Source organism: Urtica dioica, chromosome 3 (assembly GCF_054948205.1).
Source record: "Urtica dioica subsp. dioica isolate 48M chromosome 3, U.dioica_male_clone48M_v1_H2, whole genome shotgun sequence".
Lineage (NCBI taxonomy): Eukaryota > Viridiplantae > Streptophyta > Magnoliopsida > Rosales > Urticaceae > Urtica > Urtica dioica.
This window is the reverse complement of record NC_142758.1, coordinates 44,166,337-44,179,856: the sequence shown is the minus strand read 5'-3', so window position 1 is coordinate 44,179,856 and position 13,520 is coordinate 44,166,337. Positions and strand designations below refer to the sequence as shown.

At 37.7% G+C, this 13,520-nt stretch overlaps 1 protein-coding gene across 1 annotated transcript; it reads left to right on the top strand.

Annotated features, from left to right (window-relative positions):
* The first annotated feature begins 5,158 nt into the window (after positions 1-5,158).
* LOC149403021 (amino acid transporter AVT1I-like) lies at positions 5,159-9,190 on the top strand. The gene is made up of 3 exons (XM_089609475.1): positions 5,159-5,302; positions 6,645-7,270; positions 8,456-9,190. Exons 1-3 carry the CDS (start codon positions 5,173-5,175, stop codon positions 8,969-8,971), a joined length of 1,272 nt encoding a protein of 423 aa, XP_089465601.1. The 5' UTR covers positions 5,159-5,172; the 3' UTR covers positions 8,972-9,190.
* Positions 9,191-13,520: the final 4,330 nt, after the last annotated feature.

The following is a 13,520-nucleotide window of genomic DNA, read 5'->3' as shown; positions in this document are numbered from 1 at the left end:
ACTGTATTAATTAACTTGATTGCATATGATTAACAATGAAAATCCTTAAATAACTAACTTAATAACAACTAGTCCAAATCATAATAACACTCCGGTCTTCAACTTGAGCTATAGATCTTCATACCTTCTTGGGATATTAACCGCCACTAATGAAGCCTCTCGTGCCGTTGGAGAGCTTTGGAGCTGAATTCTTCACAATCTCCACCTCATCGATAAAGATCTTCACAAAGTAGCTCAAACAGTTTATCGCTGCCCCATATTCTTGATTCACGGTTCAAGAACTAGCTAGGATCGGTGAGATCTAACTACTAGGAGTCTAATAAAATGCTTAAACTTTCTCATGGTCACCACCTTAGTACCATAGTCTGCCGAGTTATCTCCAGCTCCGACTTGGAAAAGTTGACAATACCATATTAGATCTTTTCTCGAATGAAGTGGTACTTTAAGTTTACATGCTTATCCCTATCATGTAATACAAAATTCTTGGAGAGATGGACCGCGTTTTGACTATCTGAGAAAATAGTCATTGTAACTTCATAGATCTCAAGCTTCTTGAGCATACACTAAAGCGCGAGATTCGTTCTTTCACAACTTCAATGGTTGCTATGTATTCGGCTTCAGCGGTTGACAATGTCACGGCTAGTTATAGATGAGACTTCCAACTAACACAATGACCAAATATAAGAAGTATGTTATAGTTGACTTCTTGGTATCATGTTAGTGAAGAATTAGGAAAGAGGAGATTTAGAGAGAGAGAAGAAGATCAGAGTTTGTTGTGAATGAGTTTGAGAAATTCTCATTAACTGTTTCTGAGATCTGTTGATCGTATTTGTATATCGTTACATTGTTGACTAGTCTAACAATAATTAGTTGACTGAGGTGACGTGTACATAGCACTCTCTAACAGACTGGAGGCAAGCACGTGTTTGCACGTGGCACATAGCCCTTAGCCTTCATACACCCCCGTGAGCTGGACGATCCTCTGTCCTGAGATGTAGTCGCCGGCTGAGCTCAAGGAAGCGAGCTTCAGGCAGTGCCTTTGTGAAAAGATCTGCAAGTTGTTCCTCTGTTGGAATGTAACGCACATCAATTGTTTTGTTGGAGACCAGATCGCGAACAAAATGGATGTCCACCTCGATGTGCTTAGTTCGTGCGTGAAACACAGGGTTGGATGCGAGAGATCCAGCACCTTGATTGTCGCACCAGACCACCGTCGTCGGCGAGTCAAGAGGAACGTCTAGCTCATTCAAGAGCGACCGTAGCCACATGACTTCAGTGGAGACTTGAGCTAGAGCTCGGTATTCGGACTCTGTACTCGATCTTGATACGACCTTTTGCTTACGAGCAGACCACACAGCGAGATTTCCACCGAAGAAGCAAACGTAGCCGGTGGTGGAGCGTCGATCGTCGAGACAGCTCGCATAGTCGGCGTCGGCGAAGGCTTCAAGGACTAGCCGAGTTGCAGGGCGAAACATCAGGCCATGGTTGAGCGTGCCTTTAACAAACCGAAGAAGGCGTTTACACGCTTTCCAGTGAGTCTCAGTCGGAGCTTGGAGGAATTGACTGAGCTTATTGACGGTGAAGGACAGATCCGGGCACGTGAGAGTCAGATATTGAAGACCCCAACCAAGACTTCTGTACAACGTCGGGCTTTGACATGGTTCACTACCATCAGTTGCAGAAAACGACTTGGAGGACACCATCGGGGTTGGGTATGGCTTCGAGTCCACAAGATTGGCTTTAACAAGAAGATCATAGGCGTATTTCGACTGAGAAAGTTTGAGGCCGCTCGAAGTTCGTGAGGATTCAAAACCAAGGAAATGGCTGGACGAGCCTAGAGAACCCAGGGATTTCAAACTGAAGGCAGAGTTGAGGTCGGAAATGACCTTGAGAATGTGACTTTGACTATTTCCGGTGATGAGGATATCATCGACGTAGACCAAGAGGAACAGAGAGACACCTCCATTGTTGAAGAAGAAGAGGGACGTATCACATTTGTTGTTCACAAAGCCCCAATTGACCAGATATTCACGCAGTTTATCATACCAAGCCCTCGGAGCTTGTTTAAGTCCGTACAAGGCTTTAATGAGTTTGCAGACGTGTTGAGGCTTGGTTGAGTCGACGAACCCCGCTGGCTGACGCATGTAGACAGTTTCCTGCAGATCGCCGTTTAGGAAGGCGTTGTTGACGTCGATCTGTTGAATATCCCAGCCACGAGTTACCGCTAAAGTGATGATAATTCTCACAGTAGGTTGTTTGATTACGGGGCTGAACGTCTCAAAGTAATCAACGCTGGGTGTTGCTGAAATCCCTTCGCAACGAGACGGGCTTTGAACCTGCTTATAGAACCAGCAGGCTTGTACTTTGTTCGAAATACCCATCTATTGTCCACAAGAGACATGTCCGATGTGTGAGGAACCAGACGCCAAGTGTTGTTTGTTGCTAGCGCTGATAATTCCTCGACCATGGCACTCTTCCAGTGAGGGTCTGTGATGGCTTCAGCTACAGTGTAGGGCTCAGGTGTAGTGACATGATTTAAGAGACCAAAGTGATCAGGTAGTGTTTTTGGTTTGAAGGTATTGACTCTGGCTCTTGTAGTCATTTGATGGGATGAATTTGTTGCAGGTCTGAACATTTGTGGTATTTGAGATGGGATTGGGTTATTATGGCCGTGGGAGACTACTATTTGAGTGGGTGAATGTGTTGGGATATTTGGGGAATTGGGTGGGTTGTTTTGTGTGGCAGATGGTGATGGTGATGTGTCTATACTATTATCTGATGGATAATGTGGTGTATTGTGGGATGGCAGAGAAATAGGACATTCATTTATGGGAATTTGAGTTGGTGTTTGGTTATGGTATGGAAAGCCATTTTGAAAGGGATAACACTGCTCGTTGAAAGTCACACTTCTAGCAGTATAAATTTTTCCAGAAGAGTGTAAGCACTTGTAACCCTTATGTGTGTCACTATAACCAATAAACACGCATATGTCTGATCTAAAATCAAGTTTGTTTTTGTTATATGCCCGCAGGTGAGGGAAGCAAGCAACTCCAAAGACTTTTAGAAGGGTGGGTTAATGTTCACCAACAAAAACCGGGTCAACATAGCCTTCGATCTCAATATTCTTTTTCTTGATTATTTTTATACATCAATCCCGCATATGTTGGAGTAATTCCAATGATTAACAATGAAAAGCCTTAAGTAACTAATTTAAACTAGTCCTAATCCTGATAACACGCCGGTCTTCAACTTGAGCCGTAGATATTCATGTCTTCCTAAGATCTTGACTCTTCATTAATGAAGCCTCTCATGTCGTGGAAGAGCTTTGGAGCTGAACTCTTCACATTTTTGTTAATTGAAAGTTTCTTTCTTAAAAATAGAATAGTGATGCATTTGATCATTTTAAAAAGCATAAAACGCATATATAGTTAAAACACACAAATGGTTTAGCAAAACATGGCTACTACTAAAGACGGTCTATAAAGCCTATATTACGAATGAAGTGCAATAAGTTAAAAAAATATAGACGAATTAAGCCACCTCAAACATTAAAATTGCTATTTCGCCAATATTTTTTTTAAAAAAATTTAAATATAGTCACAAATGCAGACGTGAAAAAGATTAGTCGTCATGAATTTTACATACCCTCATTAATTTTGGTTAATGGCTAAATTACAAAATTATCATAATTTTTCGCTATTTTGCAAAACTTAAATTTGTTATTTGCTAATTAACTACTAAAATCATAAGTTAATTTGTATAACAAGTATACCGGCATTATAAAATTAGGGGCTATTATGAAATTTTTTAGGAGGGACGATTGGGGATGAAGTCAAACTTGCTAAAAGACTGACAATATTTCCACATTAACGACTTAACGTGAAAGAAAAATTGCATCACGAATAGCTATTAGCCCAAAATTGGAAAAGTAATTCAATTAAGAGTGTTTGTAAACTAAGAGCTTTTGTAAGGAAGTTTTTCGTTCTCTAGATTGAGGGAAAATAAAATTTAAGGGATATTACATAAGTAAAGAGTGGATTACATTTTTCCTAGGAAATTGGGTGAAAAAAGAAAATTCATCAAACTTCGTACGTTTGAGGCTTATGTTCATGTATCTCTTTTTAATATGATTCTTCATTTTTTTCTCATGTTTTACATGATTTTCAAACACAGCATAAAATTCTGATCATACCGCTCATTTTCTCTTCTATTATCATTTTCCTTCAAATATTCATTTTTCCGCATATTTTTTTTTTCAGATTCCAAATAAAGACCCTAAGTGCTAACCATTTGAAGTGTGGGGTTCCCTCTTGCACGAGAATGCAAATTAGAATTGCTCCGACACGTTGTGGGTGACACCGATGTTGGAAAGAAATGGCTACTCTAGCTCAATCATTTTTCTTAAATAGAAGAACATACATGATTTTATAGAAAATATAGAGTGAATTTATGAGCTTCCGTCCACCAATTAATTTATCACTGTAGAGTGAATTTTCAATGGGTTTTCGATGATATTTTAATCATTAATGAAAGTGTGTTATAGTTAAATAGTCAAGGTTAGTTTAAAATGAATAAAATAGCTAAAATGTGCGAGTATCAAATTTTAGTAACTTTTTTTTTTTTTATATTATGTGACTAAATATTATGAAAGTGATAAATTGGTTATATAAATCATCAAACTAATTTAAAATTTAATGACAGTGTCATTTTTTTTTATAATGTAACTTTAATCATTTTGTAAAAAGTTGAAATTTTGATTATTTTAATAATCAATAGATTTCAAATGATCATTTTGTATAAATTTTCTTTATGAAAACATCATCATAAATATTGTACAAATATCATATAAACATTATCATTTTGTATAATATCGTATAAAGCATAAATAAAGTGTACGTTGTGACGACATTTGAGGATTACTATTGTGGGTCTTCATTTTTTTAGTCACTTAATGAATGACTTTAAGCAAAAAAATGCAGATAGCAACATTTTGTGCCTGTGTTTGTACTTTGTATGGGTTGTCTACTCATATCATCACTAACTAGCTACAATAGTCCAATCTGAATAATGGATTCAGTGACCCAAAACGATTTCTTCGTGGAGATTCCTATATCCCTCCACTTATGAATACACCTCAAGATTACTCTTTATATATAATATTGTATCAAACCAATGAGCACGTATATTGAAGAGACCCATAATATAATGGAGAGCCAAGGAGACCATCTTCCAGAGCTACAAGAGCCCAATAAAGGAACTACAGTTCTAAGAACTTGTTTCAATGGAATCAATGCCTTATCAGGTCTCTCTCTCTCTCTCTCTCTCTCTCTCTCTCTCTCTCTCTCTCTCTCTCTCTCTCTCTCTCTCTCTCTCTCTATGCTAACAATTTATATATGTATAGAGTTCATAATATGATTCATTACATTTGAAACGATACATCTAAATGTAACCAGACGCCCATATCTTATTTTACTACGTGTAGCGGAACAATTATTGTAACTATTTAAAATATATTTTCCTTGATGTTCAATTTTTTTTTTAATATATGAAAACGCGCAGTTCACTCACAGAGTAGATTACTTCACATCTTACATATATATTACTGAGGATCATATTAATATATATAATCATGATTCATAATCGCAGAAGCTTCCATTATAAAATGTATACATTTGACCAAAACTTTTCCTCCAATGTTTTCTTCAACAGCTTTTTCATAAATTTACAATTTGAAATAATTTTTTTTTTATTTCTATTATATGGCAAACATCTCAACTCAAATAAGATATAATTAATAAAAAAAAAAAACTTTAATTAAAAAAAAAGTAATTATAGATATTAATTATTCCCGACCCGTTAATGTTAATTAATATCAGATAAGATTTTGCTGTCTTGTAGTTAGCTTGTATTGTGTGCATGGATGGAATTAAAAATGTAAATTAGGGGGACTAGTATGCAAATCAAGTTAAGGGCTGATTGTGTAGCATATATGCGATCAAGATTTTTTTAATACAAATTTATATATATATATATATATATATATATATATATATATATATATATATATATATATTTAAAACTCAAATTTATGTGACTTTTTCATATAAGCCTCTTTGGATGACTTATTTTTTCTTACACAACAATTCTAAAATTAAGACTAATTTTATTTAATCAAATTTGTCCCCCGACTGCATATCTAGGCTCCACCGCTATATGGTTCGAGTCTCGTTTTACCTGTAAGCTCTTGTATCGTATATATCAATAGGTCCTCTTTCTTTATATATATATATGGGCAAGACCAGTAGCTCAATAGGTCCTCTTTCTTTATATATATATATATAGGCAAGACCAATAACTCAATAGGTCCTCTTTCTTTTAAAAACTAGTACAATTTTACATTTATTTTAAAAAAATAGCCCATCACGGTCTATAGTAAATTAAATTAACTAAGAATAAATCAAACTCTTAATTTACAGCAGACTTGATGATCTGTTTTCTAAACTCTTAGTTAATTTAATTTATTGCGGATCTAATAAACTATTTAAAAAAAAAAAAAAAACTTGTGCTAGAATTTTAAAATGAGCTAATGAAATGATTAGTTACAACAAATTTTTGGTATATGACTCTCTTTTTGATGAGAGCAGGCGTGGGGATACTATCGATCCCCTTCGCGCTATCCCAAGGTGGATGGGCGAGCATGAGCCTCCTCTTCTCGGTGGCGGCGTTGTGTTGGTACACCGGCCTCCTCCTCCAACGCTGCATGGAGACCGACCCCGCCGCCATCAAATCCTACCCAGACATCGGCACCGCAGCTTTCGGGCCCCGCGGCCGGGCATTGGTCTCCGTCCTCATGTACGCCGAGCTCTTCCTCGTGGCCGTCGAGTTTCTGGTCCTCGAGGGAGACAATCTCGACAAGCTCTTCCCCGGGGCCCACCTCCACGTGGTGGGGATCTTCGGGGACCGCCGGGGTTTTGTTGTTTTGGCGGCGCTGGCCGTGCTTCCGACGGCGTGGGTCAGGAGTCTCGGAGCGATGGCGTACGTCTCCGCCGGGGGAGTCATGGCCTCGGTGGCGGTGGTGGTGTGCGTGTTTTGGGCCGGGGCTTTCGATGGGGTCGGGTTTCACGGCGGTGGCGATGGAGAAGGTGGAAGTGTGGGAGTGAGGTTTGGAGGGTTGCCCACTTCAGTGAGCTTGTTTTTGTTTTGTTATTGTGGACATTCTGTCTTTCCCACTTTGTGCAATTCCATGAAGGATAGGACCCATTTCCCCAAGGTATGTACCTAACAAAAAATAGAGAAAAAAAAAAAGCTAGCCTATGATAAAATAGTATGTTGCTCTTATTGTGTGACTTGTGTCTCTTTTGGTTCATCTCCAATCAAAATAGATCATGTCATCAATGTTTTGCTTCTCGAAAAAGATAAAATAGTATAATAAATTGATGACATGATTTATTATGATTTGAAGGACATCAAGAGAGAAACGAATTAATTAGAAAAGAAAATTTGTTCGGACCGAAATAGAATTATGGGTCAGGCTGGAACATATATAACGTTCCAGCCAATAGTAACCCGAAACTTTGGGAAATAATTGGAAAGGGTAATCCTGGCACAAAACCAGAATGTTTCCTTCCGGTTTCAAATATATAAAATAAAGACGAGTTTGTTTGTTTGGTTTTTTTTTGTTAGGCTTTAAAATGGATATGAAAATTGAATTTAAGGACAGAGCCGGCTCAACAATTTAAGGGGCCTAGGGCAAAAATTCATTTAAGGGCCCCCAATTTTTTTAAATATTTTTATTAATTATCATATAAATTATTAATAGATACAAAATGTTAAGTTTATTTAATTGTACTTGTAATTATAACTGTAAATTAATGCTACAGATTATAACAATTTAATAATATTGTAACTACAAATTAACTATGAGTGAAGTTATATAATAATTTTATATGTATAAATATATTTATTAAAAAAAAAATTGGCCTTATTGGGGGGAGGGGCCTTGGGCAATGGCCCCATTTGCCCTCCCCTTGAGCCGGCCCTGTTTAAGGATATACAACAACCGAAAAAGGTTAAGAGACCACCCGCACACTTTAAAAGCCATTTTTAAAACTAGAGCTTTCGTAAGAACATATTTAGTGACTTTTAAAAATATATATTTTTCCTCGATGATGTAGCCGTTTTTTAGGCAGAAAATACATGTCGCTAGTGTGAATCTAGTGCAAAATGATCACAAGATTTAGAAGCAAACTACCAAGTTGAGAATTTTTATAGCATGAAATTCACATGCACGCATATAGACTTTTAAACCGAAATGAGTAAAATATTTTTCTAAACTTATAGCCTTTTAAAGAAAAGCTCATCACTTTTGTCATGATTTTTGTAAATATATGACTTTTAAGTTTATTCTACACTCCTAACATGTATCATATCTCTTTGTTTATCAATATACTTGCAGGTACTAATGGTGAGTTTTGTAACGAGCACATTAACCTACGGATCAATGGCTATCCTAGGCTACTTAATGTTTGGAGATACTTTGAAGTCTCAAGTAACCCTAAATCTTCCCATACAAAAACTAAGTACAAAAATAGCAATTTGCACAACCCTAATCAACCCTCTCACAAAATACGCAGTCGTGATATCACCCATCGCCAATGCCATCGAGGATAAATACCCTTTCAAAAATATGGGAACGGTTGTTAGCATCGTCATTAGGACACTAATCGTGTTTAGCACCGTAATCGTTGCACTAGTGTTTCCTTTCTTTGGCTACGTGATGGCATTGACCGGCGCGATCTTAAGTGTCAACGTCTCGTTATTGTTGCCATGCCTCTTCTACCTCAAGATCAATAGATCCGCTCGGAGATTCGGGTTTGAATTAGTACTGATCGCCGGAATTGTGGTGACGGGTTGTTTCGTGGGTGTAGCCGGTACATTTGTGTCCATGAAACAAATTATAGGTCATCTTTGAAGTTCTTATGACGAAGGCGTGTGACTTCTTACTTTATATGGAATAAAGTTTATCTAGATAAAAAAGAACTCCCGTCTTTGGATGATCATTAAGAAGAAAATACTTTGCAAGGAGTTCCAGAAGTATTGACCTCCTAAATAGGACCAAAATATAATAAGAAAAAATTAATCTAAAGTATGATGTCCTTATATGTCTGGGTATAAAAATACCTTCAATAAAATATCCTTTTTTTATGTTTACTTTTTTTACTTACTTAATATATTTGCATTTGCTATATTTCCTCACAAATTATTTGACCGTACATGAAGAGCTCTCTCTCTCTCTCTCTCTCTCTCTCTCTCTCTCTCGCAAGGTAAGAGATCATTTTCGTTTGGTCTGTGAAGTTAAAAAAAATGAACGATTTTTTTTTAGAAAATCTGAGAAATCCGAAAAAAAAATCGTTTGAATATTTTGAGAAATCATTTGAAGATTTATTGACATATTTATCTTTTTATTGACAAAATGTCAATAAATCTTCAAACAATTCTGAAAGTTTCTTTGAAGATTTATTGACATCGTTGTCAATTAATTTTCAGGAGGTCAATAAATCTTAAAAAAAATTGGTATGTCGAAAAATTTATTGGCAAAGATGTTAATAAATCTTCAAAGAAGTTCTTAGAATCTTTGAAAATGTATTGACATTTATGTCAATTTAGACAAAAATATCAATAAAATCTTCAAATAATGAGTTTCCGAATTTTTTTTTTCTTTTCAAATGCTCCTATTTATATGAGAATGAAAAGTGAAAATGAAAGTGGAGATTCTCAATTTAAAATTCACCACGCGACGATCTTGGCGGTCAACGTATCTCCCACCAAAGCGCCCGACGTATCTCCATTTTTATCCCGATTGAAAATCGATACATGGATTACGATACGACGTTTAATAGGCTTTTTCTTGCTTAATATGATACTCTGAACCTGAATAAGATATTAAGATACTTAGAATTCTGTTATGAACGCATAAGATATTTGGAAACGCATATTCTATGCCCACTATATAATTTAGTACTGCTTTTAAAAAAAGGGACTATTCCATTCCACGGCATTATGTTATTAAGAATTAAATAATTTACAGGATAACTAGTCCATTCGTTTATTTCCCATGTTACGAACTGTTATTAATGCGATGATAATAATAGTAGTGATATCTTGGAATATTCAACGTCCACACTTCATATTCATCCATACATTTATGTTCATTTATACCAGTGATATAAGAAAATTTCATTATGCGCGTGCGTTAGCAAAGGGAATACAAATCGTATATATACACAAGAGACGGAATGAAATGACAAATGAATGGTAAAGAAAATAAAAGTAAAATAATAATACACAAAATAACAAGTCATATTTTTTTTATTATTAATTTGAAACTATTAGATTTTTGGTATAAAAATATTGAAGAAGTCATACTTCCGGAATAATTCTTTGTACTTTTTGTAGTCTATTTTTTTCATTTTTTTTAAGAATAGAATGGAGCTTCTATTAATATTAGGATAAATACCATGGATACAGGAAGAAATCATCTTAGTACAAGGTACACGGTACACCACAAACCTAAGTCGAAGTGAATCAAACACTAAGCAAAGATAATCGCTCACTTTATGCACGTTTCCGATAGCGAAAAGACAAGAAATCATAATACAAATCGAGCACATATAAGGCTCTTTCAAAATATCTATATTGGTTGATGAAAAGATTCATTCAACCGTGGTCTGATAACCATGAAAAAGATAGATCTTCAGCCAGTATAGATAAAAATTTAACAGAAATCCTAAAACGGGATGGTGGACGACGGCTAATTCGTCTCCAATCCAAATCAATTTAGCCAACACGAAACAATAAAATAGAAGGTACACAACCCTCATAAGAAATAAAATTAAAAAAATAAATAATAAAATAGAAGACCTCTTTCTCGACACCAAAGGGGACATAGGAAAGACACAAGCGTCGTTCGCCCCAACGAAGGTGGAGACCCCCACCAAGAAAAACGTCGCAGCCGACCTGACCCTCCCCCACGCACAAGCCTGCGACCCGACGTTTCAATCATCACCGAGCAGAGCCGGCCGCCGAGACAACACAAAATGAATGTTGTGACACTAGGACAAAATACGTTATCCGGTGCGACGAATGTCGCACCTAAAGCTTCAAATGTCGCACCTAAAGCTTCAAATGTCGCACCTAAAAGTTTATTAGGTGCGACAGCGTCGCACCGGATAACCCGTCGCAGAAGGTATTGGGTGCGACATGTGTCGCACATAATAAGTCCCTCTTTAGGTGCGACACTTTCAGGTGCGACTTATCGCACCTAATGCCCAAGTTATTTTCCTGCCAAATTTTATAAAATTGGCGGGTAAATACATATCGGGTGCGACACTGTCGCACCGAATATGTTCGCGCCATGGTATTCGGTGCGACAATGTCGCACCGAATATGTTTGTTAAATTAAAAAAAAAAAATACAAAATTTACAAAATACAAAAAAAATACAAAATTAAAAAAGTAAATTAAAATTCATTTAAAATTAAATAAAAATTAATTAACAAAATTCTAAATAAATTAGAAATAATATTCTGAAAATAGAATTCTTAATTAAAAATACAAATTCTTTCCAAAAAAGCGAAAAAAATGAATTCCTAATTTTTTTTCCTATAAAACTTATCGATAGTAGAATTTCCTCTACCGAATAAGTTGCCAGAACTTCGAGAACCGCTTCCGCGTCCTCGTCCACCGCTGCCTGACGCGCTGCCTCTCGTTCCGCCGCTTCCGTAAGGACGGTCTCGCAAGTAATCCATAGAACCAGGCGTAGAACCCGGCTTGGAACCTGGCGTCTGCTGATCCGTCCCACCTGGTTGCGATGCAGGCGAAGGTTGAGGAGTCGTGGGAGGCTGGTTGTGCTGCTGGCTGAGGAAGGCGATCTGTTGCCGCATCACTTGCAGCTCGGCTTGTTGGGCATCCATCTAAGCTCACATCTCGGCAACCAATGGATCGGTCTGAGATTACGAACTTGACGAGCCTCCATCTAGCGTTTGGGCAACACCCAACGACGACCTTGGGATCGAAGGCCCTAAACCGACTTCCCAGTCTCTGCGCACTCCCAAAACATCGCGCATCGCGTATATCTCCGCATCTTCTTGGGAGATCACGATGTTTTGCTCCTTCGCTTGCCGCAAAATATCTATCGTCTGGGCGGTGACTTGATCCTTCAAAATAAAACCACTAAAAACTTATCAGATAAGAAGAAATAAAGTAATTAAATATAGTAAATAAAAAAAATTAACTTACGTATTGCGTCTTCGCGAAGTCCGTCGTCCACGATCCCTTAGCGTCCTGGTGTTTTTCTAACCATATCGCTAAAGCCGAGCCTATACTCCAATCTTCTCTTCGCTGTAATTTTTCAACATTAAAATATGAATCACATTTATATTGCATATTAATATTAGGAGACTTACGTTCCTCGAGCGATGACCAAAAACACTAAGCGACCCTTGTCTCGCCTTCGTCTTCTTCATCTTCGAATTTTCCCGGTTGCGGAGAGATTTTGCCTGCAAGACATAAATTCGTTAAGTTTAATTTTAAGAAATTCGAATAACCATCGGAAGTTCAACTCATACCTTATGCTCCGGCGAGTCGAACGTCTCTATTGCTTTCAACCAGGCTTCCTTGTTGTAGCCTTCGGGAGTTTCATTTTTAGCGAGATCCTTACTCCCGCAAAATGTCTTGAAGAAGAGCTGCGACAACCTCGACTTCTGGCCACGGCGCATCCTCTTCGCATCGCGAATGATAGCCATATCAATCTCGTTGCGAATAGGATCTGCAGGCACAAGCTCGCCACTCTCGGGATGTTCATAAACGAAGTTATACTCGTTATGAATCGAGTTCATAAGAGCCGCCACACTCTGCGCATGCACATGATTCCAGTCTGGGAGGTCGAGTGGAATGGTACTCTTGATCAGGTTTCCTAATCGGTTTTGGAACGTCCCGATCAACGGATTTTGCTCCCTGACGTCTTGGTAGAACGCCTGCGCAGTCTGATCGTAGCGAACTGTGTTCGCTCCAGGGGTCCCAACACGAGCTCTCGCAGAAACGACGCCAGTCGTTGGTCCCCGCTTCTTCCTCGGCATCTGCGGGGGGTCACGCTCTCCTCCTGATGGGTCCTGACCTGAAGTAGACATCCTGCAAAATGAATTGTAGTTAGTATTTTTAATTACTATGTAATTACTATTCGACGACTACGGTTATTACATGGTGTTAGTCATTCATCGTTGTCACTCGATGTAATGTTAGTATCGACATCAACATCGTCTCCCTCAAAAACGGCAAGCGCCTCATCTTCTTCATCCACTTCTTCATCATCTTCAACGACATTAACAAGCTCGGCCGTAGCAGTTTCGTGTCGATGATTAAGACGGTCGATATTTGACAATTCTATTGTCAATGGAATCGATGCTGAAGTGGTCGGATCAACTTCAGGAATGTCCCATATCCCAAGTTGATTGCATTCCTGAA